Below are 27003 nucleotides of genomic sequence, written 5' to 3'. Positions count from 1 at the left end.
ATGCTAATACAAATTTTTTACAGGCTCTCTTCCGTTCCGTGGCCATGATGGTGCCGGATTATGCTTTAATTTCGGAAATTGAGCTGTACTCCTATGGCTTCCTCACCGCCAAACCGCTCTCGGTCAAGATTGTGGCTACTTATCGCCTATGCTCGGAGCAGTTGAGCACCCAGTGTCATTACGATTATGGCATGAGAGCTGTCAAGTCTGTGTTGAAAGCAGCTGGTGCTTTGAAGCTGCGTTATCGCGATGAGAATGAGGATATTCTCGTGCTGCGCTCCATTAAGGATGTCAATTTGCCCAAGTTCCTTAATCAGGATATACCGCTGTTCCAAGGCATTACCTCCGATCTGTTCCCAGGTGTAACACTTCCCGAAGCCGACTATGTCGTGTTCAATGAGTGCACTCAATGGGCGTGTGAAAAGCAAAACAAACAATGTACACCTTTTGTGCTGGAGAAGGTGCAACAGGTGGGTTAAGAAACTCAATCGTTGATCGTTGATCGATGATCATATTTAATTGTTATTTAGCTCTACGAGATGATTGTGGTGCGGCATGGTCTGATGCTGGTGGGTTATCCATTTGGTGGCAAGACCACAACTTATCGCGTGCTCGCCGAGGCTCTCGAGTGCATGGAGAAGAAGGATGGTTCCGAGAACAAGGCAATCTTTACGATTATCAATCCTAAAGCTATAACAATGGGTCAGCTATATGGTCAGTTTGATGCGGTGTCTCACGAGTGGAGCGATGGCATTCTGGCTGTCAATTATCGCATCTTTGCAGTCTCCGATTCTCCCGATCGGAAATGGTTAATCTTTGATGGTCCTGTGGATGCCATTTGGATTGAGAACATGAACACTGTGCTGGATGATAACAAGAAATTGTGCTTGATGTCTGGTGAGATTATCCAACTCTCCAATACGACGAATTTGATCTTTGAGCCAATGGACTTGGAGGTGGCTTCCCCAGCGACAGTTTCCCGCTGTGGCATGATCTATTTGGAGCCCAGTTCCTTGGGTTGGGAGCCTTTAGTCACGTCCTGGAAGAATACATTACCCGCCTCATTTCACAGCGTTAGCAAGAACTTGATCTCTATGCTGATACAACGTTTCTGCCCCTTGCTTCTCCATGTGGTGCGGAAAAGTCTGCGGGAAATTGCGCCCACTTCGGATACAAATCTGATGGTCAGCTTGATGAACTTTTTCGAGTGTTTCATTGACGATTTCCGTGATGAAAAGTATGTGGCAAATATATCCGATTTGGACTTCCGAGCACAGGTCGAAGGAATCTTTTTGTTCTCAGCCATTTGGTCACTTGGAGGTTCGTTGACTGCCGAAAGTCGAGAGAAGTTCAATTTGATATTCCGTGCATTGTTGGAGAAGACATTTCCACAGAGCATGTACGATACTTATGGCATTACAGAGGATCTATATGTGGATACGCTGGCCAAGCCTTTTATCTTTCCGATTCCCAAACAGGGTTCAGTTTTTGACTATCGTTATATTAAGGAGGGCAAAGGCAAGTGGAAGCCTTGGCAGGATGATGTCAACTCTGCACCTCCCTTGCCACGTGACATACCCGTCAATCAGATCATCATACAGACCAATGAGAGTGTGCGAATAGCTGCTGTAATTGATCTTCTGGTGCGTCATGGAAAACCTCTGATGCTGGTCGGACCCACGGGCACTGGAAAGAGTGTCTATGTCATTGACTTCATGTTGACTCGAATGGATCTGTCAACTTATAAGCCCCTTCTGATCAGCTTTTCGGCTCAGACGTCTGCAAATCAGACGCAGGATATTATTATGTCCAAGCTGGACAAGCGGAGGAAGGGCGTCTTCGGTCCGCCCCTGAATAGTCGCTATGTTATATTTGTGGATGACGTTTCGATGCCACTTAAGGAGAATTATGGCGCCCAGCCTCCGATCGAATTGTTGCGCATGATGTTGGATCACATGATGTGGTATGATCGAAAGAATATAGTGCCCATGAAATTGATTGATCTTCAAATGATTGTCGCCATGGGTCCTCCATCGACGGGAAATACGGTCACGCCGCGTTTTCAGCGTTTCTTCAATGTCATCTCAATTGATGACTTTAATGATGATATTATGAGTACGATCTTTGGCAAAATTGTGCTCTGGCATTTGGATACGCGGTAAGTCATTGAATTTTATGTAAATTAGAGATGACAGCTTGAAACCGTACCTATACCCTTTTTCGACTCTCATAACTTAGTCAAAACTTAACAAATTTCAATGAAAAATATATTTTGTACGGTGTCTAATTTGATCTGCATCAACATTTTAAAACTTAATTTTTTTCCATCACAGTCCATTTTTTTTCATACTGTCATAACTTAACTGTCGGCAAATATTAACCGAGTTCCTTGCGAAATGTCAATTTGATCCTTATTTGTCCTCTTATTTGATTCTGCATTTACAGTATACATTTGGAAATTTTTTTTTTTTTACACAGCACTTTGTTCTGTTTATAAGTTTGTCGTCCCATCTCTAATATACTTTACTTATCTACAGTATGTGCATACTTAACCTTTTCTCCTAACTATAAAAAAACAGCGGCTTCTCGAAGGAATTTGATCCTTGTATCGATGAAATTGTTAGTGCCACTTTATCGGTTTACAATGATGCCAAATTGAATCTTTTGCCAACGCCTGCAAAGTCGCATTATTTGTTCAATTTGCGTGATTTTTCACGTGTTATACAGGGTGTGCTGTTGTCGGTGCCGGAGGCAACGGAGGATATGAACTCGATGCGACGTCTTTGGGTTCATGAAGTGCTGCGAGTCTACGGAGATCGTTTAGTGGAGGACGCAGATCGCACTTGGTTATTTGGAAAACTTTGCAGCACCGTTCAGGAATGCTTCAATATAGATCCATCAAAATTATTTTCCCGCTTTGTAGGGAAAGATAAGAAACTGGAGGAGGCCGATTTTCGTCAATTGATTTATTGTGATTTTACGAATCCAAAAGCAGATACCAAGAATTATGTTGAGGTACAGGATCTGGAGGAATTGCGTAGTGTTGTGGAGGCCTATCTTGTTGAATATAATAATATGTCCAAGAAACCAATGAATCTGGTACTTTTCCGCTTTGCCATCGAGCATTTATCGCGCATATGTCGCATTATAAAGCAGCCACGTAGTCATGCTCTGCTCATCGGTGTCGGAGGCTCCGGGCGTCAGAGCTTGACTCGATTGGCTTCGCATATATGTGACTATGAGCTGTTCCAAGTGGAAATCACACGATTGTATGGTCCCTATGAGTATCATGAGGATATCAAATTAATATTACGCAAGATCGGTGCATCCGAAATGCATGGTGTGTTCCTCTTTACGGACGTACAGGTATAAACTCATTTTTGGTTACTTATTCCTTAGTTATTTTTAGCCTATTCTTTTTTATCATCATTTTGGTAAGCCCTTGCAGAGAATATTTTAATGGAAAATTTGATTTTATAAATTTGTGTCCGTCCCTCTAATTGTTTCTAAAAACTTGGTAAAGATCCATAAATACATAAATATGTTGAATATGATTAGATTTGTGAAAATCTTGTAGATATTTCGAAATAAAGTATAAAATGCAAGCTAATTCCTTTTTAAGATTTATAATTATTTAAATACTAAATTATTAGGATTAAACGAAAACAAGTTGTAGATATCTGAATCAAACTCAACAAATCTCATAGTTAGACAAGTATAATATTCAGACTAGTACAATATACAATATTATATACATTCATTTTAGATATTATTAAAGAGTTAGGATCGATCTGCAAGGGCAATAACAATTATAATTGTTATTTGGTACACCGAATTATTGACATATATGTCTCTTGATTATTTATTTACATTTATTAACAATTTGAGCGTTTTAGATTAAAGACGAATCATTCCTGGAAGACATAAATAATCTGTTGAATTCCGGTGAGGTGCCCAATCTCTTTTCCAACGAGGAGAAAATCGAGGTGGTCGAGAAGATGGCACAAATCGACAAGCAGCGTGATAAAGCCGTACAAACTGATGGCAGTCCCGTGGCCCTATTTAATTTCTTTGTGACGGTGGGAGCTGATTGTGAACTAACTTATTTTCCTTTTAACATTCTAAACTAATTATGTCTTTGTATATATTTCCCATAGACCTGCAAGGACCAGTTGCATATAGTGTTGGCCATGTCGCCAATTGGAGACGCTTTGAGAAATCGCATTAGAAAGTTTCCATCGATTGTCAATTGTTGTACGATAGATTGGTTCCAGCCTTGGCCAGAAGACGCCCTCTTGGCGGTGTCCACTCGCTTCCTGGCCTCTGAGGATCTAACTGCACTGGAGCGTAAGACAGCAATAGATATGTGCATGGAATTCCATACATCCACACAGGAGTTATCAGCAAAGTTCTTTACAAGATTACATAGATATAATTATGTGACGCCCACTTCGTATTTGGAATTGATTCAGACATTCAAATCGCTGTTAAGTCAGAAAAGAAAGTGAGTACCATGGAGTGACCGTAACGAATAAAATAATCAAAATATAGCTGAAAAAATCAATATTATTATTTTGATTATTTTTAAAAAATTGAAAAAATCTACTGAAAAAAAGTTGCAAAACAATAATATAATCTCAAACTTTTATTTGAAAATCGTAGCTGAAAGAAAAAAGTTTTCTTTGATTATATAATTTTTAAATAAAAATTAAGCATAATTTTATCATTTCTTAAATTTCTATATCCAGATCTATCATCTAACATCTAAAAATAATATACCTACGATATTCTCATTTATATATATATTTTTTTTATACACAGCTCTTATTTGCAACAGCAAAACATTTATTAATATACTCGTACTCATAATAATTATTATTATTATTTATCTAGCAACATTACTATGAATCGCAATCGTTATTTGACGGGTATTTCACAGCTGGATATTGCGGCACAGCAAGTGGGCGTAATGCAGGAACAATTGCAGGCCTTGGAGCCCAAGTTAAAGGAAGCCTCGGAGATTGTTGCCGAGCAGGTGGCCAAGGTGACGGCGGATAGCAAAGTCGCTGCGGAGCAAAGAGAATTGGTTAAACTGGATGAACAGGCGGCAAAGGAGCAGGCAGCTGTTGCCCAAGAAATCAAAGATGAATGCGATGCCAAGTTGGGTGAAGCGCTGCCCATTTTGGAGTCGGCCTTATCCGCACTTAATACCCTTACTACCGCTGATATTGCTGTGGTGAAGACCATGAAGAGTCCTCCGATTGGTGTGCGGATTGTTATGGAGGCTGTTTGTATTTTGAAGGACATGAAGCCTGATAAGGTGCCCAACCCCAGTGGCGTTGGGACCGTGGAAGACTATTGGGGTCCCTCGAAGCGTGTGCTCAGCGATATGAAATTCTTGGACAGTTTGCTCAACTTCGATAAGGATAATATTCCGCCCGAGGTGATGAAGAAATTACAACAACGTATTCTCAGCAATGAAGCCTTCGATCCGGAAAAGATCAAGTCGGCATCTACGGCCTGCGAGGGTCTCTGTCGTTGGGTTATTGCGCTCTCCAAGTACGATGTTGTAGCCAAGATTGTAGCGCCTAAAAAGATTGCCCTCGCCGAGGCAGAAGCTACCTACAATGCGGCCATGAAACTGTTAAATGAAAAGTTGGCTCAATTGGCGCGTGTCGAGGCGAATTTGGCAGCCATTCAAAAGATTCTTGATGAACAGTTGCGGCAATATGGGTGAGTACCAATTATGCTTTCATTTCTCCATCTTCTCATATCATTGTGTTTGTAGTATTCTACTCTCGGAGCATGAAGCCTGTACCAAGAAACTGCAACGTGCTCAGGAACTCATTTCTGGATTGGGAGGAGAACGTACTCGTTGGTCGGAATCGGCTAAGATGCTTCAAGCCAGCTTTAAGAGCGTCACAGGTGACGTGCTCATCTCTTCGGGTGTTGTCGCCTATTTGGGTCCTTTTACTATCGATTTTCGTCTCTCACAAATCCACAAATGGGTGACAAAGTGCATAGATTATGGAGTCACCTGTACTCCGGACTTTCAGCTGGCCACTGTGCTCGGTGAAGCTGTTGAGATTCGTTTCTGGAATATTTGTGGATTGCCTACGGATGCATTTTCTGTTGAAAGCGCCATTATGATGAAGTGAGTAGAGCTGGCTATTGGGCTTATAATATAAATAGAAGATATTTTTGGAATTCGCAAGAATGGCGAGAATTGATTTGCTTGAAAAGTAGTTCAAGTATTTCAAAAGCAGTTTCGCAACAATTCCACTGAAACAATTCTTTTATATGTTGAATTGATTCGAATAAGAGACTTTCCAAGATTTCACTTTCTTAGAATTCCATATAGATGCTTAACATTGAGTTTTGCCTGTCTACACGTGATCTATGTAATTGATACAATGTTAGAGCTTCAGGTGTAGTTAAAATTATCTTTTTTAGAAGAATTCTACAACAAATTATTAAGCATTGGGTAGCTTGACTATGGAACTTGGTTTTGCTGTTTAACAATTTATTTTTGTTTCTTTGTTTGCAATCAATTTCTTCGAAATGTCCAAAAGCTTTTACTTATATGTTTCCTGAAATTCAGTACACTACAACTGTAGAATTTCTTTTATTCTGGTCTTCTCCGTATACGAAATTCCACTTTAGCCTCAGTTTCGTAGAAACGAATTGGCTATATTGCTTTTTATAGATTTAGGGGTATAATAAAATTGCATATTACATTATTAGTTACCAAGGTGCAAGTTAAAATCATCATTCTTAAGATAAGTTTGAAAATAGCTAGAAAATATTTGATTTGTTAACTTTGTATAAAGCTTAACAAAAAACGGGTGAGTCCTGTTTTCCAGCATCTTTTTGCTGCAATTCGGCTTAAATCAGGTAACGAACAATGTCAATGTCAACGATGTCAAGCTTTCATTAGTCTAGTGGAGCAGCAGCTGTGGCTCGCATCCAAAACCAATCTATTTCAATCCAATCCAATCCAAGTATAATCGCATAGAGCCCACATCAATTAAACAACCTGACACGGTAATTATAGTATGGGGCGCATGTCAGGCGCACGAAATGCACGTTTTTATTTTGCTCTTCTCATTTTTGTTGTTTTCTAATTACAAAACATATAATGTTAGAATTCACGCATATTATGAAAATTAAAGATACGAACCGTGTTTAGTGTGGCGAGTGTGAGAACAACACCGGATGCTCTACGCGGTACGTTAGCGTTACTTGAACTTTTGAAGGTGGAGGTGGAACGTGGCGGGGGTTGCGCCTTTCCTCGTCTCCATTTCTGTGTTTGTGTGTGTGTTTCGCCCGCATGTGGGCAGGAAAGCAGGAGCACAGCATGCGCCGGTGGTTGCTTTAGTTCAAGGTACAAATGCACCACACCCCTCGTCAAACGCTGACTAAGGGCTGAGGGATGCTGGATAGGGAAGCAAAAGAGCGTAGAATTTTCGTGTTTGATGCGTGTGGATGAGAGTATTACGCATCTGGTAAGTTTTCACCGTGAGGTCGGGAGTCACTAAGGGCGGCAACGTCGCGATGCCACATGCCACATGCCGCATGCCATACCATGTCGCTTGTCGATTTAATAAAGGAAATTCTTGGCTGTTGCCTCGGAAAGTGTTCAAAGTAATTTGTAGCATGCCCAAAATACCTGAGGTATGAGCCACACACACACTCACAAACACTACACACACTCACACACACACATACAGACAAAGGATAAGCAATTGATTAATGTGAGCATTACGTTTAATTTTTACATTGAATAGACATGGCAAATGAATGATGTTGGGATTTGTTCAGACGACAATTTACTACCAGCTACTGCAGTTGGACAAAAGATGAATGAATTTCTGCTTAGTTACTTTGTTGTATTTGTATTTAATACCCTGTTGTCAGCAGCAATGTTTAAAAAATGTTAAATATAAAATGTAAAAGATAATTCTTGATGGGTATTACCAATGATTTTTATACCCGATACTTCAAAAAAGTTAAAGGGTATATTGTGTTCGTATGTATAGATAGTAGCAGGGAGAAGGAGGCATCTCCGACCCCATAAAGAATAATTATTCTTGATCAGCATCAACAGCCGAGTCGGTATAGCCATGTGTGTCTGCCCGCCTGTCCGTCTGTCCGCCCGTGTGATCGCCTAGATCTCAGAGACCATAAGAAATAGAGCAACCAAACTTTCACACACAGACTACAATGGACAGTTTTCGTGTTTTATTTTTTTAATTTGTATTTTTATTTTAAAGTTTTATTTTATATTAAATTTTATTTTGTTCGTCACAAAATTTAATATCAGAAATTTTGGGGCTGGACTCGTCACTAGACTTTTACCTTTTTTTGGTGTGTATAAGTAACGGGTATCTTATGCTCGGGATCTCGACTATATCCTTTCCCACTGGTTTTCAATATGATGATACTATGTTAACATAGTACCAATTAATATGAATTAAACGAGTGTCGATGTACGCTATTTATATGCATCAAACTTATCTCCAGGGTATTTACCCGCATAGCAATCTAAACTACTTGAATCATTCCCCTCAGTTTGCTTTGTTTTTGTGTTGCCCTTTGCTGTGGTTCCCGTTCATATGGGGGGTCTTGGGGGACACGTAGACCACATGGTGACCCTCTTGATTCACGGGACCAGCAAACGGGATCCGCAGCAAGCCATCTACGTAAATTGCTAATATGGGGTAGCAGGTGCTGAATTCGTTTTAGGCAGGTTCGGGTGCTGTGTCTTTGCATAAATGTTTGATTAAATAATGTTAATTTGAAAAAGGTCAAAATAAACGAGAACTGCCTTTGAGGAATATAATTTTTGCTTTAATTTTCAGTCACACAGCTTTAAGCTATACTTTTTCACCGTTTATTTTCGATAGAGTAAAAAGGAAATCCTTTTTTAATAGGCCAAAGTTAAACAGAATTGTCTTAAGGGTATACATATAATTGAATGTAGTCGTCTTCAGTGGGCTTAAATACTCATTTTAATATTCAGGAAATACTTTTCTGAAACTCCCACAACTTTTCGTGATTTTTAAAAAAGATTCATTTGTATACAATTTGTATTCTTTTACTGCAATTACATTGTGTGTATTATTTTCTTTTTCTTTTTTTTCCATCCATTTATTCTTATTTTCCTTTTGCTATCTCAACTCTCTGTCCCTTACCGGTGCTTTGAACTCTGGTCAGCTTTTCACATTTTCCACCGCCTACAGTACGTGAATTCAACAATTGCAATCTTTTCCCATATCTGAATTCAACTATTGTGCTTTCTGAAAAGCCCTATGTACTCAACATGCATATAAATATATGGATATGTATGCGAATACATATGTAGTATGTGCATTTATTCGCTGACAGTTCTTTTTTTTTTTTTGATTTTTTTGAGCGGCTTTCGAAATTGGCTCTTTTGTTTTTCCATCAAATATTTTTCATTCATCAAGTTTTCAATTTACAAAAATGTTCATTCATTCGCACGAACAATTTGTATTCGGTGTGAATTTGTCATGTGCTGATGTTGTCGCGTTTCGGGTACTCATTTGTTTTGTTCTTGTTGTGACTGTTGTTGCTCCTTTTGCGATATTCTATTGTATCGGTATCTGAATGTCCCTGTATCTGTGTGTCCTCCACACTCACTGTAAATACATATGCATGTTAATATAAATTTGCATATTTAAACATGTAAATACAGTTTTATATAAGTCCTTGTTCTGTCTCTGTTCTTTTCATTATATTAATTTCATATTTGATTTCTATAGAAATATATACGCTTATAAATATGTTGAACCAATGTTGCTCATGTATATTTGCAGCTTTTATACCCTGTAGGTATGTTAGCCAAGGGAATTAAAATTGTTTAGTTACTAGAGGTTCGCATTTTTAGTAGATTAGCAGGTTTATATATTTTAATCTTTCGATTATTTTTATGTAAGCTTATACTCGTATTTTTGAGTCTAAGCGAACCACAACTTTTATTTATATTGGCTACACACGTTCTCAATTTCTTACCAATTATTCTTCCAAAGTGCTTCTTTTAATAATCATTTTTATACATTAATTAAATTTAAAAGCTAAGCTACCGCTTACGTATATTATCAAGTGGTAAATGTAAATCTTGTAAATCTGGGAAATATTCAACAATTTTATATGAAAACACGTATTCTCTGAACATATACGCTATACTTATATTTAATAATGGTATATTATATATATAATTAAATTCTTAACAAATTTTAAAACACAAATGAGAATAATGAAAATTGGCTTGGAGTATTACGAGCATTTTTAATAGTTTTATAAAAATGCTGCTGTCAAAAATTGAGGCTTACCTACCTTTGAGGTAGTAAAGTACTAAAGGGTGTTTTTGGTTATGTAATTCATAGAAAATATACTACAAGTGCGAATATTATGAATGGTTTTCTTAAAATTAATATTTCAAAGGTTGTTTTGTTGTGTTTCTGATGCTTTTGAGGAACTTGTATACTTCAGTAAATATGGAAATGGTCATACATTTTAAAAATAATCTGAAAATGTCAGTGTTTCCTTTAATTATTTTCTTTCTTCATTTAATTATATTTGCCCTTGCAATGATATGATACAATAATCTATTTATAGGAATGCACGACGTTGGCCTTTAATGATTGATCCACAGGGACAGGCCAATAAATGGATTAAGAACTACGAGAAAAATAATAAATTGTGTGTCATTCGATTGAATCAAGCGGATTACACGCGTGTGCTGGAAAATGCAATACAATTTGGTTTACCTGTGCTGCTGGAAAACATTGGGGAGGAGTTGGATCCCATACTGGAGTCCATATTGCAGAAGACTCTGTTCAAACAGGGTGGCACACTCTGTATTAAACTGGGTGATTCGGTTATTGAATATAATCATAGTTTCAAGTTGCGTTTGCCTAAATAACTTACATATATTTATATAAAAGATTTTTTTTAAATTTGTAACAGATTCTACATGACCACGAAGCTAAGAAATCCCCATTATCTGCCCGAAGTGGCGGTCAAGGTAACTCTTTTGAATTTCATGATTACCACACAGGGATTACAGGATCAACTGTTGGGTATTACCGTGGCACGTGAACGACCCGATTTGGAGGCGGAGAAGAATAATCTAATTGTACAGGGTGCTGAGAATAAGCGCATGTTGAAAGAGACTGAAGATCAGATATTGGAGGTACTTTCGTCAGCCGAAAATATTCTCGAGGATGAAACAGCTGTACAGATTTTGAGCTCAGCTAAAGCCTTAGCGAATGACATAGCGAAAAGCAAATTATTACGGAGGCTACAGAAAAACAGATCGATTTGGCACGTCTCAGCTACGTTCCCATTGCTGAACATTCAACGATTTTATTCTTTACCATAGGTAACAAAGTTTTATGTAATATTTTATTTAAATTCCTTAATATTTTGAATACTTACAGTGGAGCTTGCTAATATTGATCCCATGTATCAATACAGTTTGGTTTGGTTTGTCAATCTATATATGGGTTCGATTGACAATACCGAAAAGGTCGATGATATTACAGCACGTTTGGCGGACTTGAGAAATCATTTCACCTACAGTCTGTACGTCAACATCTGTCGCAGTCTGTTCGAGCGTGTAAGTACTTTAACTTAATGCCATTTATCGTCGAACAGTTAGTTCAACTTGGGGTCACAGTCATACCTCGTACACTCCTGTTTCGTAATTGCGATGTAATCCCATTTCGTTCTATTTTGAAGAGTATTTCTTGCCGCTATTGTTTTCTTTGTGGCGACTCAACGTTTCTGCTTCACTGGGCTATAATAATTCCTTAGCCCGGCCATAACCATTCCTGCCTCACTGCCTTCAATACAATTGACAATCTGCAATGCGAACTGTCTCCCAGGTGCGTTTCCATTCATAGTTCTCTGTTTAATGTCAAGCATTTGAGAAAGAAGCTTCTTAGCCTTTCTAATAGGTTGTCCGACTTAAGAGTATCAGTTACTCTGTTTTAAAGAAGTAAATGCTAAAGCAATAAAAATATATTTTTTTATGAAATTGAACCAGGGTTCGAACCCAACCAATTTGAGGACTGAACTGATGTCTTGCTCGAACCGCCGAACCGAACCAAATATACCAATAATAAAGAAAACTCATCTTTGTGTACCCGCAAATAGGTATAAAAAATTAGAGCTAGAACACTTCTGTATATTTTATATAATTTCATGAACAGTACTATTGTTGGAATTCATACTTGCCAACTATGAAACTTCAATCAATGAAAGATCCAGAGTTTCAATTTTATTTTGATATTTTATGTGATGTGATGTCAATCCGAATGGATTTTGGAAGTTAAAATTTTGTTAGCCAGAGTGTAAAAGGGGGGGTGGGGTTGCAAGTACCCCCCTTTGCCCTCTGCCCTCTGCCCTCTGCCTACGCCCTTGTTTTTGTTCTACAACAAATGTTAAAGTGTCCTTTGATAGTTGACCCTGCTAATAAATATTAATGTTAATGCAAATGATAATTCTACTAACGTAAATTTTAAAATGTGTCTGATTGAATAATTTCATATGATAAGGTGACGCTGTTAAAGCAATTGAATGCTACTTTCAGTGCTAATTCACTGCTTTTGATTCATGTTGATATTTTCCACTTGGCTTCCACTTTTCAAAAGGGAACTTAATTTTTCATGCTCATCTGTGACATCAACCTGTGCCATTTATAACTCTGTTATCTGTTATTCAGCAATCATTTTACCATTCGCTGTGCCACTTTCACAGTGCAAGTAATATTATTACGTAGCTGAAATGAAAAAAAAAACAAATTAAAAAATGAAATATAGATTAAAAGTGAGAGAGCAGATCCAACAAACAGGTCCCTGCTGACTTCATGATGTTTTCAGTCAATTATGCGATGCGCCCTTTGCCCTTTGCCTTTCGCATAAGCTCGCCTTTGATCCTTGGCTTTTAATTTTCTTGTGAAAAATGAGAAGTGAGTGAGGGGGACATGGCGTTTGGGGTTTTTGCTTTTACTTTCCTTTTTTTCTGGCAAATTGCTTTGATTTTAGTGGGTAGACAACCTTTCTAGTTATGTAAACCCATGTATAACCCATTTAATGCGTGAGTGAAGCACAAAAAAAAGTGACAGAAGGAGTACGTTGTCAACCAACACCAACTAATGAAATTTCTGCTCTATGACAGGATAAGCTCTTGTTCTCGCTCATATTGAACATCAATCTGATGAAGCATGAAAACCTGATTGACAACGCCGAATGGATGTTCCTGCTCACTGGCGGCATTGGTCTGGAGAATCCATACAAGAATCCCGCACCCTGGCTGGGTGTACAAAATTGGGATGAGATTTGCCGTCTGTCGAATATTCCAAGTTTCAAAGGACTACGCGAAGATGTTACCGCCAATCCATCCAATTGGAAGTTGCTATTCGATGCCAAGTTTCCCCAGGATAATCAATCTGTACCCAAGGAGTGGTCAAAACGTCTAAGTGTATTTCAAAAGTTATTGTTGCTGCGTTGCTTCCGACCTGACAAATTGGTGCCAGCTGTGCTGAACTTCGTCTCGGGAGAGTTGGGCGCCAAATTTGTGGATCCACCGCAGTTTGATTTGAGTGCATCTTTTGGAGATTCACATTGTTGTGTGCCATTGATTTTCATTCTTACTCCCGGCTCGGATCCAACGGCTACACTTCTTAAATTTGCTGAGGATCAAGGCTTTGGAACGAATCGCTTGTTCTCTCTGTCCTTGGGACAGGGACAGGGTCCCATTGCCATCAAGATGATTGATGAGGGCGTCAAACTGGGCAATTGGGTTGTTCTACAAAATTGCCATTTGGCTGCCAGCTTTATGCCTTCTTTGGAGAAGGTCTGCGAGAATCTCCTACCCGATTCAACGCATCCAGATTTTCGTTTATGGTTGACTTCCTATCCGGCCGAACATTTTCCGGTTGTGGTGCTGCAGAATGGCATCAAAATGACTAATGAGCCGCCTAAAGGATTACGCTCTAATATCCTACGATCTATGATAAGCGATCCTATAAGTGACCTGGAGTGGTATGAATCCTGCACTCAACCTCGTATCTTTAAGCAGTTGATATATTCGCTGTGCTTCTTCCACGCTGTCATCCAAGAACGTCGTTACTTTGGACCCATCGGCTGGAATATTCCCTATGAATTTAATGAAACGGATTTACGCATATCCCTGATGCAGTTGCGCATGTTCCTCAATCAATACGAGACTGTTAATTATGATGCCCTGCGTTATTTGACCGGAGAGTGTAATTATGGTGGTCGAGTCACCGATGATTGGGATCGTCGTACCCTGAAAACGATATTGGATAGGTTTTATTGTCCTGCTATCATTGATCTGGAGAAACCATACTATTTGGATGACACTGGATTGTACTATATACCTGTCTTCAAGGATGTCGATTTATATTTGACATTTACAAGGGAATTGCCACAGATCTCTGCTCCATCTATTTTCGGTTTCCATGCGAATGCCGATATTATGAAGGATCAACAGGAGACTGATATGTTGCTCTCACACACGTTGCTGACACAGGTAAGTGGAGGGTAGTCCTAAGATCTATAGTGGGTGTTAACACCATACCTGAGTAGAAAATAGAATCTCTAGTTTGTAATCCTTGTTCTGCTTTGACATCTGCTAATGTTTTTTGCTAAAATTTCAACTGCCGCTTTTAAGGAACGTTGGGTAAGTAACTTTAAGCTAGACAAAAATCTATATCTAAGATTTTCAACTAAATGATTTGCTTCAAAACATGCTAACAATAAAATTTCAAAAGGATCTCTATGAGAAACGCGTAAGTATCAGCTGCAGGTTCATTGTATTCAGTTGCTTTCAAGTTCTTTTGTAATTGCTTTCCATGCTTGCGCTTTAGAAACTGGAGAAAACCCAAAGGGTTTATGTAGATGTTTTATCGAAACGCTATCCCGAAAACCTATCCTTACCCACCTGTCCCACATGTCCACCCTTCCTTGCGCTCTACAATATGCCACTTAAGGACACAAGCGGCTCCCAAGACGATAGCGAAGGCTCCAAGGCGTTGACCCCCGAAGAGGTCGTGACTAATGTCGCCACTGATATACTGGATAAACTTCCCAAGTTGTTCGACCGGGATGAAGCTCTATTGCGTTATCCAACTCGATATAATGAGAGCATGAATACGGTCTTGGTACAGGAAATGGTGCGATTCAACGTGCTTCTCAATACAATAAGAACGAGTCTCATTACATTGAGGAAGGGCATCAAGGGTAAGTTGTGTCTTTATTTTGTTTTCATTTAATTCATCAATAAACTTATCACGGAACAAAAACTAAAAACGAGTGAACACGTTTTCCATAAATAAAGAAAAGTTGAGAAATGCGAACAATGTTCTTAAAACTCGTAAAAATAATTGTAATGAAACATGCGCTGGTTATACAATCGAATGTTACGTTACTTTCGATAAATGCATTAGGGTAAAAATCCAAAAACATTTTCTTTGTTAAAAAAATAAAATTTTAAATATTTTTTTTGTTAGCCAAAATTTAAATGAATTTCAAGTCCATAAAGCTCAACTGCGTTAAGCATTATTTGCTATTAGTGGTTGCATATAACTAAAGTAACTTTTAATTTAAAATCATCTTTAACAAATTACATTAAATTGGTATTTGGTTTTACTCGCGATGTGATCCAGTTGTTGGCAATTCTGCCACTTTCTCTTCAGTGTTCATTTTCGGGTTATTTGTGTCGACAGTTGCCACCAGATCGTAATTACTGCCAATTACGCTTTTCTTTGCAGCCCTGGCATCGAAGAAGGTACTCGGAGTATCCTTTTTAATTTGTTTCTCATCATCTTCCTGATCGATAAGAAAAACGCTGGATTTCTGTTGCATTAGATCGGATTTGACTTTGTTCTCATCCAATAAACCTTCTTTTGATATTTGCTTCAATTGTTCTTTTGATGATTCCTTCGATGGTGCTTTTGATGGTTCCTTTGATGGCTCTATCGATGGTTCTTTTGATGGTTCTTTGGATTGCTCTATCGATGGTTCTTTCGATGGTTCTTTCGATGGTTCTTTCGATGGTTCTTTTGATGGTTTCCTTGATGGTTCCTTTGATGGTTCCTTTGATGGTTCCTTTGATGGTTCCTTTGATGGTTCATTTGACGGTTGCTTTGATGGTACCTTTGATGGTTCACTTGACGGTTCCTTTGATGGTTCCTTTGATGGTACCTTCGATGGTTCTATCGATAGTTCCTTTTCCAATTCGCTCTCGTTTTCTTCGTCCTCTCCAATCATTTCCTCCTCCTCACCTCCTTGATTCCACAAGCTGCGTTCATCATCCGCCTCATATTCCGTATTCTCCTCAGAGCCTTCGGTGTAAATTAGCTCATTAAATGCTCCAATAAGCTGATCTTCCTGTCTGGTCTGTGTTCCTTGATTATCGAAATCGACGCCAATGTCTGTCAATGTGCTTGACGAATCCTTAACCTGATCCTTTTTCATCATATGCCGAAGAAGTCCGAAATCCTCCTCCTTTAATATGTCCATAATACTTTGTATACTACAGATATCTTCCTCATCGTGAAGTTTCTCAGCTTCAACTTCATTGAAGACATGACGATGAACAAATTTATCGGTCTTATCATCCTCCGCCTTCGTTATATCGTCTCCCTGGTATATCTCATCGGTTTCCAGAGGTTTTGTTATTTTATCGCCCTTCATTTTCTTGAGCAATGAAAGGACTTGAGTGCGAAGAAGTACAATATTCTCTAAATCCGTTTCTCCAGCAGAATCCGCTTTAGCTCTTTCCAATACCTTCAATTCCTCTAATTCGCGAATATTGTCTGTTTTACTTATCAGGGGTCGTGAGAAAGCCTGATGTAGTTGAACTGGCTCCATGGGAGCGGGTTCCATGTTCATTTTTTCTAAGATTCCATCAAAGACATCATCAAGGATACTGTTGTAGGTTTCGTGGGCAATAAGCTCAGTTTCAGTCTTCCATCGACGTCCTGGCACCGCCCGACGAATAACTTTTCTTAAAATTGCCTTCACCTCGTAATAGGATGTGTGATGTGGCGTATCACTATCACTTTCCGTGGAGAAAAAGTACAGATCGTTATCGATAAGACGATCAATCAGATCGCTGGCCAAAGTGCTAGCTATGTCATAGTTCTCCAACTCATCCCAGATGCGTGGGAAGATCACATCCTCGATGATATACTTGGCTATCAAAGTCTTCTCGTATTTGATAACCAATGTATTTAGATCGGGAAAGACCATGGCACGTAATACCTCCCGCAGAGGTTCATAGGTCAATGGGGTTTGGATAAGCTTAAAGCTCTCCAGCCAACGTTGAATATCCGCATCGATTTGTTTGGCCAATTTGCCAACTGCTTCGGCGGCATCGCATTCGGCGATGTGGGCCATATCCGTGGTTAAAATGGTGTTGATAAACTCATCGGCCACCTCACTGTGAACCACATTGCTCTGCTGGAAAATGTCCTCGTAGAGCAGTCGCATATTGTTCTCCTTTTGTCGTAATCCCGCCTCGGCGGCTTCACGTCGCCAGCGTTCCTTCTGAGCGAGTATCGAAAAGAAATGGAGTTTTCTCTGCTCCTGCAAGCGTTCCATTTCCTCCGATAGGAATTGCATAATCCAGCCAATGGTGCTGCCTTCGTACATGTGTAACATCTGCTCCAGATCCTCATGACGTCGTTCCTCCAACATCTGTTTGGCAATGTCCGGAGAATTCTTTCGCCTCTCGTCATCCTCGAGGAAGTTTTGTATGGCCAGCAGCTGTTCGGGCGATAGATCATCGTGTCGAGCTACTTCTGTACCTTCTGTTCGTCGAACGCGATCCCTGAAGAAATCTGTGGCGTCCACGTCCTCGTAGTTGTAACTGATGCGAGAATCCACCTCGGAAACAGGTTTAGGTCGGCGTTTTAAGCATTTGGGAGCTGTCTTCTGTTTGGTTGCTTGAGATCTCAGACTCTTCAGGGATTCATAGAGTTTCTGTAGATGCTTATCTGAGCAGAAGTTCTGCTCATATTCCTTTACATATTCCTTAGGCTTCGACCATTCCTTAAGTTTGGTAAATGGACACTCCAACTTATCCATATCGACACGCTTCTCCAGATTATCGATGCGCATGTCGAAGGCCTTGCGTCCATCACCCACGAAATTACGACGTGCAGGATCCACGCCATGGCGTATGAGAGGACCATAGAACTCGGAGCAGGGTGAGCCCAAGGCTTGCATGGGACTCGGCTTCTTCCAGCGACGGGAAGTGCCCGAGTGTTCGATTTGAAGTCGTCGCATCGCACGTTGATATTGAATCTCATTCTTGGTCAAACCACGTTGCCGACGCTTCTCAATTGTCTCGCAGGCAACTTCGATACGTGTCTTGGACGCATTGTGCATCTCTTTCTCCCGCTTATCGAACATACGAATGACGATCTCCAGTCGCATCATCTGACACTCCTGTATGTATTCCTCCCGCTCAATCCACTGCTCCCACTCAAAGGCCTCCAGGATAGGGCGGTATTTGCTTTTAATTACACTTTCCCTCGCCTCATGGAGTTGCTTCATAAAGTTTGTCTTCAAAGCTTTGTTGAAGGCCCAGCGCTTGCGGGCACGCTCCAAAATCTCCACCTCATAGAGACCCGGTGGCTTATCTCCCGGCAGAAGGTTGGCCAAGTTAAATATCTCCAAATTCTCATCCCGTTCCTTGTCAATAATCTCGGGCAAATAGGCAAGTGTCTGAGCCGAAGATTCCCTACATCATAAAAGTTGGGTTGAGAGGCATTTCATCTGGGATCTCAATTGCTTTACCTACCTATACAATGTCTGTGTTGCCTGATCCTTGTAGGGTCGCTTGTCCACAAATTTAGGAAAGTAATCGCATTTGGTTGTGTAATCCTTGACGCTCTGCAGCGAATCTCGCATCTTCACCTCAAAGGTGATGACGTTTGTATCGCGATCCGTAAGAAAATCAATGCCTGGCGCTTTAAATTGACATTCGCTGTCTGTGCGCGCCAACCAGCCGACTTTGCGCTCCGCCGGATTATTGGCACCTGTTTAAGGAAAAATTATAAAAATGACCACGAATATTAAAAGTTTTAAAATATATATTACGACATTACAATTATTTAACTTTTAATAAAATTAACATTCATGTTTCAAAGTTTTATAATAACAAAAATATTTTTTTAAACCTTTTTTATACGAGTAGTCCGTTAATCATCCGATTTGCTTAATTACATTTTCGTTATTTTTTTATTCTTTATGTATTATATATTAGAATATAAGTTACGAATAATGAGTTTATTTAAATGTAATCCTTATCGGTACTCACCCCCTTCTATACGTGGATCTAGCGTAGGATTTGTGATCAAACATGATGTAAGACCGGTTTGCATTTCCGTATCCTTAACTGTGGTTTGCACCACAGGTCGTTGCTTGCTGAACGTCACACGCTTTGCATGCTTCGGTGGTTCCACGAACAATAGTTGCTCCTTGGATCGAACCTTTTTGACATCGGAAACGGAAACCCGAGAAGAACTACGCTTCGATGTAGAGCTGCTATTGCGAATGCGTCGTGCCTCGAAGAGCACATTCATTATGCCCGGATCTGCGGACTTATCCAAGTCCTGTGCTGGCATTTTGATCTCTATTTAAATAAGCTTTATTTATTAAGTATTTTTCACAAGAATTCCAAAATGTGCGCTAATCATTTATAAGTGTGTTTCACGTTTGTTGTCCGATTTATAATTGAATTTTCAATTCGATTCGCCTACTTGATAAACTTATCCAACAACTTTTTGCTTGACTTTAATTCTATTTATTTATTATGTTTCTTTTATATAGGTCTCGTGGTAATGTCCGCTGCTGTGGAGGCGGTCTATAAGTCTGTGCTTATTGCCAAAATACCTGCTATGTGGGCTAGCAAGTCCTATCCCAGTCTCAAACCACTTGGCAGCTATGTCACGGACTTTTTGCGTCGTTTGGAATTTCTGCAGGTGAGTCGAGTCTCTCATGGTAACCAACTTGTTGTTGTCCGTGGCAGCAAGTTTGTTTATTTGTCAGAGCCAAATCGATAGGTCCTACTTTAGCAAATGTTGACCCTCATTTTTTTCCCTCTCTTTACCTAGCATTGGTATGACCATGGCGCTCCATCGACCTTCTGGTTGTCCGGGTTCTTCTTTACCCAGGCATTTTTGACGGGCGCCCAGCAGAATTATGCCCGTAAATATGTAATTTCCATAGATCTGTTGGCTTTTGACTACGAAGTACTTTCGCTGGAGGAGCATGAAATGAAGGGTACTACAGCACCTGCTGATGGTGTCTACGTTTATGGCATCTTTCTCGAAGGTGCCTGCTGGGATCGCAAGAATAAATATTTAGCTGAATCACGACCGCGAGAACTTTTCGATACAATGCCTCTCATTTGGTTAAGGCCATTGAAACGCAGCGATTTACCAGAGAGACATACCTATACCTGTCCTATGTACAAGACGGCTGAGAGACGTGGTGTTTTGTCCACCACAGGACACAGTACCAATTTTGTGGTCGCCATGCTCCTCAGCTGTAATCCAAACACACCAATTGCCCATTGGATAATTCGCGGAACGGCGCTTCTTTGCCAGTTGAGTTTCTAAATTGCGTTGAAATACTCGAAATCGGTAAACACGAGTCTATATTTTCTATATTACATGCTTTAGCTTGATTATGTACATCTAAATATGTATAAATAAATTATCAGCTAGAATGTTGCAGAAGATCAGATAGATTAGATCAATGCTCCACATATGTGAATATAATACAATGATTTTTTAATTTGGCGGGCCACGGGAATTTAAAAACAGTCTTATATACTTTCAATTATAATTAATTAAAATTAAACATTTTATTTAATCTCTCCAAAATATTTTTGGTATTTGAACACATATTCCTATGAGCAATATAACTTCGTATCTTAATTAGTCTTTGTAGTCATTTCAAACTATATATAAGTTAATATTATTTCGGAGACTAGCTTTTTTTTGCGTACTCAGCATACAGGATCCTTAAAATAAGAAAAGATTACACAGTAGAATGGGTAATTTTTTATTGCGACAGATCGGTTGTCAAAATCGTAATCTTCGACGACTTTGTAGAAGATTTGCCCAACAAACCATCGGTCTTAAATCAAAATAGAGCTTTTGAGATAAAATTAATTAATACAAATTGACCGATTCTATTTTACTAGGCAACAGCCCCAAAATTAAACTAACGAGACCCACTATTTTGAATAGATTTGGGGCCTTGAATTTTAAAGAAAAAAAATCTGAAAAAAGATAAGTAATATATCATAATTTACCTTATTAAAGAAAAGATGGCTCTAAAACTACTGGTTTTAATCTAAGACTGTGTAGGATTGAAATATAGATACATTCATTAGCTTATAGAAAAAGTAATACTTTTGAGAAAAAAGTAAGAAAAAAAGACAGATTTTTAAAAAATTCAAAAAAAAAAATTGCCATAGAAAAAAAAAAATAAAATAAATATATTTTCCGTCGTTTGTGGCCCCAAATCTATCCAATGTGAAACGTGAAATGTGTTATACAGGACAGCTTTACAAATTTTTTACAACCCAAAAGAGCAAAAGAGCCGATGTCGAGGCCCCGGAAATGAACAATGGTTGCTGATAAATGTAAAAATGATAGAATTAAGTTAAATTGTTTTTTAAATTGAACAAAAGGGCATTAAATATATTTTAAATTAATTTTTTTGTACCAAATATAGCAATAATGAAGATAACTCATCTTTGTGTACCCGCAAATTGGTGTGAAAAATTAGAGCTCGACACTTTTGATCTTTCACATAATTTCATGAATAGTGCCACTGTTGGAATTTATACTTGACAACTTTCAATCAATGAAAGATCCAGAGTTTCAGTTTTATTTTGTTATTTTATGTGATATGATAACAATCTGAATGGGCTGTGGAAGTTTAAACTTTGTTAGCCAGAGTGTATGGGGGCAAGTGCCCCTCCTCCCCCGATGCCTACGCCCTTGCACTTAAGAAAGAAATGTTTAGTAATAAATGTCATTTGAATTCTATTCAGAACAAATTGTATTGAGATCTCATTTTGTAAACCAAACTCAAAACCAAAGAACACTAGAACATTAATTAAATGGAAGCTTTTGTTGGCACTACTGAGTGTGTAAACCACACAAACCACTACAATATCAACCGTAAACAAGACTGTTGTCTCTCTCTACTTCATATTTTGATTAAGGGTTCATTTGATACTGTTGTGGTTTTTCCTCTTGAGTTGTGCTTATCAATTTCAATTGAAGTTGAGAGGCCTCCCAGCCTGCTGTAGAGAAAATTTAATATATGCGCAAGGCACATTAAAGTTCCAACTTGTTGTCCTCCAAGACTGAAAATAAATTAGCCCAAATGGTATGGATTTAACTCTGAGTAATTCCGGAGGTCTCTTGCAATGCACGTTAATCATTTATTATCTGACATGCCTGTGATTATTTAACTTTTAGCCTGTTTTACAGCAATATTTCATTTTAAACTCAGAGTTTTTTTCATTCTTTTTTAAGTTTTATTTAGGTTTAAAATTGTTGCATAGCATTTCAGAGGGTTGTGCCTCTAAATTTGTTTTATAATTTATGAGGAAAGTTTTGAGTTGGTGCCAAAAATAAACGTGTTTCGATTACGATTATGCACAACACTTAAAAAACATTTAATTTAACGCAGACTTAGCGCTTTTCAGCTTACTTTTGTCAAACTTTAATAATTTCAATTATTGGGCAGCAGAGTGGGTATATTTTTTCCGCTTCTGCGCGGGAGTTTATCCTCGTCCTTTGCTGTGCTTATCACGCCTATTAATTACAACACTCTATCACTTGAAAATGGCTTCACTCTGCTTGCCCATTAATTACCACCTTCGAACGAAGAACGCTATTTATCAGCGCTCCACGTCATCATCCCCCAAGAGGAGGAGTCCATCCCCAATCTTAGTCCCATTCCTCTGAGCTGTCTGCTCATTGGCTGCTCAGTCAGCTGTGCGTGACCCCATCAAATATAATGTTGCTAATTAAGCAACAACATTTTCGCAAACTGTTTAAAGCGATTAGATTATGTTGAAATCTGCTTGAAATCTACGCAACACTTTCTTTTATTCACCCCCTCATTTACCTATTTAAATCCCCTTGTTGCTTATCAGTCGGCATCTTGATTTGTTGCTGTTACCTTTAGCTTTTCTCGGGTAGTTTTCTTATTTCATTCAAAGGGTGAAAGTGAGGGTGCATCTCCAGGGAAAAATGCTATCAGTCGTAATAATAAAGTGCCTATCATAAGTTATTTGCGCAGTAAATTTACTCAAGCTGTTATGCATTTTCAAGAAATATAAAAATTTGTATGCATACAATATTTTAGTCTTGATATATCTTCTTAATAATTTATACTTTTTATAATTTGTTGATTTTATAATTTGTTATCATTGAAGAACCGTTTATTTATATTTTAATAATTTTTATAGCGCATAATTGAATCTACCGAATTTTTAGCCAAGTCTCATGAAAATGTAATCTCAAATAGGTCCACAATTGAGTTTATAACTTTTGTGCTAGCAAAAAAATTTGCGAATTTTTGAGAAAGTGAAATAATAGTAATTAGTTTTGAGTTTGGAATTGTTAGAGTATTCCTAGTATTCCTTCGAATTTCTTTTCGTGTAGTTTTCTATTTGTATTCGCATAATAATGCGTATTTATGAGCAAACAACGAAATTATATTTACTTTCTCTCGCTCTGACAATATTTGCATGCAATTAATTTCTCAGTGCCAACAACAACAGCAGAAACAACGGCAAATCAAAGGAAGCGTAACGTGGCATCCGCATCCCAAAAAGTCTCTGAGTTGAACAATTTTATCTTCACCTCCGCATCCCCTCGGGGGTGGCACTTTATATGTACATCTTTCCACTCGAGGGGCCATCACAATTTATTCTAAAAAGTATTGCTAACGAAGGAATCGAACAGGAATCGCTGAGTTGTTGTTGTTGGTGTTATTCTTGTGGTTGTTTCTGTTGTTGCTGATGATGGCGCTGATAACGATGCGGCAACTTTGGCAAGTTCCCATCCCTTTACCTCGCCATCTCCACTTTTCTCAAGTCCGTCTCTGAGGAAACTTCAACGTTAATGCCGGGCAACATTTTCTTTAAAACTTCGTTTGCTTTCGACTTTTTTAATTAAATTTTCAAGCTTAAGACAAATAAAATGTGCAAAGTTGCTAAATTGTTGCCTAGTCCTGGCTTTCCCCATTTCATACTCCCTATTTTCTTTACTCTCCATTGGCATTGTACAAAAAAAAGACATTTAACTACTTAATTTTTCTCGTTCCATTTAATGGATTTAATTCCTTCCCAAAAGGATGATCCCTGGAACGTCTAGCTAGATATTATGTTATCAAAAATATTTTCAGACACTTATATTAATTTATTTCTCTCTAATGTTACACAGCAGCCGTTAAGTCGTGAGTAGAGAGTGTTTTAGAGGAAAGGCGGGGTTGTATCCGAGCTAAATTAATGTTCTAAACTCACAAAATGGTAAATCAATATTTATTTGTAATGCGCGTTGTGGGAGTTTCGATTTATTTATGATGTTTGTAGCACGGATTTATAAAATGCATTAAAAAATTAATCATGATTTGCACATGACAAATTTAATATTTAATATATACATATATTGCAATACATATCTTCGTATAACTTTCAAAATAAATCAAGCTTGATAGAACTAGGCAACAAAACTAACTTTTTTGTATATAATATTGATCACCAGGCCCACACTATTTTAACACATAATGGAACCTAGATCTCTAGAAATATCTTTAAGAAATTGTCCATGATATTTTAATTTTATAGAGTAAAGAATTATCCGATATAATTAATTTTTCTGCAAATCTTAAGGGTATACAATCTTCGCTCTACCAAATATCATAATCATTGATAAATTTATGACATGAAATGCTTGAGCATTACTTTTGGCCACTCTATCTGCAATCACGTTTCACCCAAAGGTAAACGGGTCTTATGGTATATTCCAATGGCCGTTGCTATTCGTGATATGACACAGACTTATAAAAATATGTCTCTATTTATACAGGAATACTTATGTAGGTATGCATGACAATTTGTAAATTTATGTGCAGAAATTTACATTTTTTATGTGTAATATATTGTTGTTGTTTATACGTGAGCACATACACTACATAATTCTAGGCCGGGAATTGGCTTTGAGATTTGAGAATGCTAACTTTCGGGATAGCCGCTTTTGGGCGCCATTTATCAACTCTGGGGCAAAAGCATAAAATTGCACTTATGCAGCCCATGAAAGGAGCCAATCTCTAACCAACAAACCATCCGACCATCCGACCATCCGACCATCCAACCATAACCGAGAAACCCAGTAAAGTGCATGTGGGCCATACAAAAAGCGTATTCACATATTCAGGGCTCACATCTTCACTGGGTTTCTCTGGGTACGTGTGTGTGTGTGCTTGTGTGAGTGAGTGAGTGTGTTTGCCTTGCGCCCGATAGCCTCAACCGCATAAATTGCTTTAGCACCAAAGGGATTTGTGTCAAAATCAGACCGAAAAGAATCCAAAGCGAAGACAAGACGCGTCCGGTTCAAGAAATAGAGAAGAATGATTTGAAGGTACTCTCGAGTCCAAAAAAAATCCCTTTTCCTTATTTTGTTGTAATGTTATATATTAGAATTATGGAATAATCTAATGAATTCTAATTTTAAAAGTTGTAAGACAGTAAAAAATATTGAATTAACAATCCATCTATCTATCTATCTATCTATTCTTAATATAATAAAAAGATGGTTTTATATTTTATTTTGCAGTTCGGTTCGAGAAAATTTAATTACATTCTTTTTATTATTGATGTAAAAATACATTCAAATATCGACAATTCGATTTTCGCGAAAGCGATTATGGAGTACTTCAACTCGACGATTTATCGAGTGGATTAATCGATTTCCATGAAAACATCGAAAACTCACTGGAGTTTGGACATCGTAGTTCACTTGCAGAACTAAATGATCTACAGACTATTTTTTTTTTTTGGCAAAATTTTGGTGGCTTGCATTTATGATATTTTTTATTTTATTCTATTTATTCTATTCTACATGTATATATTATCTATGTATCATATTCATATTATTTATCTTTAATAATTTTTCTTTATGTATAATCAGAAAATTTGAACTTATCTATACAAGTACTTTATCTTTAGTCTAGCATACCCTGCAGAACTTGCCCAAAACAAGAGTTTTTTTTGGCAAAAGTTTTGCTTTAGTTTTGAGCATTTGCTCTTACAGTTACAGCCAAAAGTTTTTCTACTTCAATAAGCTGACGGCACAGCAACTCACGCATATGAAGTGCAGATACAAATGTGACAGCATATGTGTGTGTGTGTGTGTGTGAGTTTGATTGTCCATGTGTCTGTGAATTTGTGTGTGTGTGTGTGTGTGTGGCAGCCATATTACTTGTGTGTTGGAACAAATCAGCTTAGAACTTAAATTGAGGCACTTTCGTTTAGCTTCACTTTGCATGTTCGTGCTTTTTGAGCAATTCCTTAAGAGCCAGCGGCAGCAGGATATTCTAAGCACAAGGACAAGGAGATGGGAGGAAAGACTGGCGCAAAGAGATGAAAGGAGAGTGCAGTAAGGAGAGGAACCAGAATGAAGCAGAGAAACCGCCGCTGGCACAATTTAGTTCCTGCGGGATATGTTGAAGTTGTTGCTGTTGTTGTTGCCGTAGACAACTTTCCACTTGCTCTATTTACCATCCTATGTTACATGTAATACATATACAAATTATGTATATGTGTGTGTGTGTATGCTGTATGTGTGTGCATAAGCATTAGAAATAAATCAAGGGATTTTTGGAATTTCGGTTTTTGCTTAGTTTA

The 27003-nt window shown here is 38.3% G+C and overlaps 2 protein-coding genes across 2 annotated transcripts in view; one reads left to right on the top strand and one right to left on the bottom strand.

Annotated features, from left to right (window-relative positions):
* LOC117780023 (dynein heavy chain 7, axonemal) overlaps positions 1 to 20845 on the top strand; it is a 28377-nt gene extending 7532 nt beyond the window's left edge. The window contains 15 exon segments of the mRNA XM_034616390.1: positions 24 to 470; positions 531 to 2158; positions 2580 to 3366; positions 3897 to 4079; positions 4158 to 4504; positions 4894 to 5733; positions 5789 to 6154; positions 10642 to 10929; positions 10993 to 11297; positions 11300 to 11407; positions 11466 to 11644; positions 13207 to 14583; positions 14921 to 15293; positions 19893 to 20044; positions 20177 to 20845. Coding sequence (XP_034472281.1) covers positions 24 to 470; positions 531 to 2158; positions 2580 to 3366; positions 3897 to 4079; positions 4158 to 4504; positions 4894 to 5733; positions 5789 to 6154; positions 10642 to 10929; positions 10993 to 11297; positions 11300 to 11407; positions 11466 to 11644; positions 13207 to 14583; positions 14921 to 15293; positions 19893 to 20044; positions 20177 to 20683 — 7887 coding nt within the window. The 3' untranslated portion in view covers positions 20684 to 20845.
* LOC117782002 lies at positions 15626 to 19687 on the bottom strand. The gene is made up of 3 exons (XM_034618905.1): positions 19381 to 19687; positions 18862 to 19099; positions 15626 to 18801 (listed from the first exon to the last, which is right to left on the bottom strand). Exons 1-3 carry the CDS (start codon positions 19685 to 19687, stop codon positions 15699 to 15701), a joined length of 3648 nt encoding a protein of 1215 aa, XP_034474796.1. The 3' UTR covers positions 15626 to 15698.
* Positions 20846 to 27003: the final 6158 nt, after the last annotated feature.

This window comes from Drosophila innubila (assembly GCF_004354385.1).
Source record: "Drosophila innubila isolate TH190305 chromosome 2L unlocalized genomic scaffold, UK_Dinn_1.0 4_B_2L, whole genome shotgun sequence".
NCBI lineage: Eukaryota > Metazoa > Arthropoda > Insecta > Diptera > Drosophilidae > Drosophila > Drosophila innubila.
This window is presented reverse-complemented; position numbering and strand designations above follow the sequence as displayed.

Coding starts and splice junctions, on each gene's coding strand:
- LOC117782002 (XM_034618905.1), bottom strand. CDS start 19,687: ATGCCAGCACAGGACTTGGATAAGTCCGCAGATCCGGGCATAATGAAT. Junction 19,100..19,380: donor AGATCCACGTATAGAAGGGG/GTGAGTACCGAT, acceptor TTCCTTAAACAG/GTGCCAATAATCCGGCGGAG. Junction 18,802..18,861: donor GCAACACAGACATTGTATAG/GTAGGTAAAGCA, acceptor TTTATGATGTAG/GGAATCTTCGGCTCAGACAC.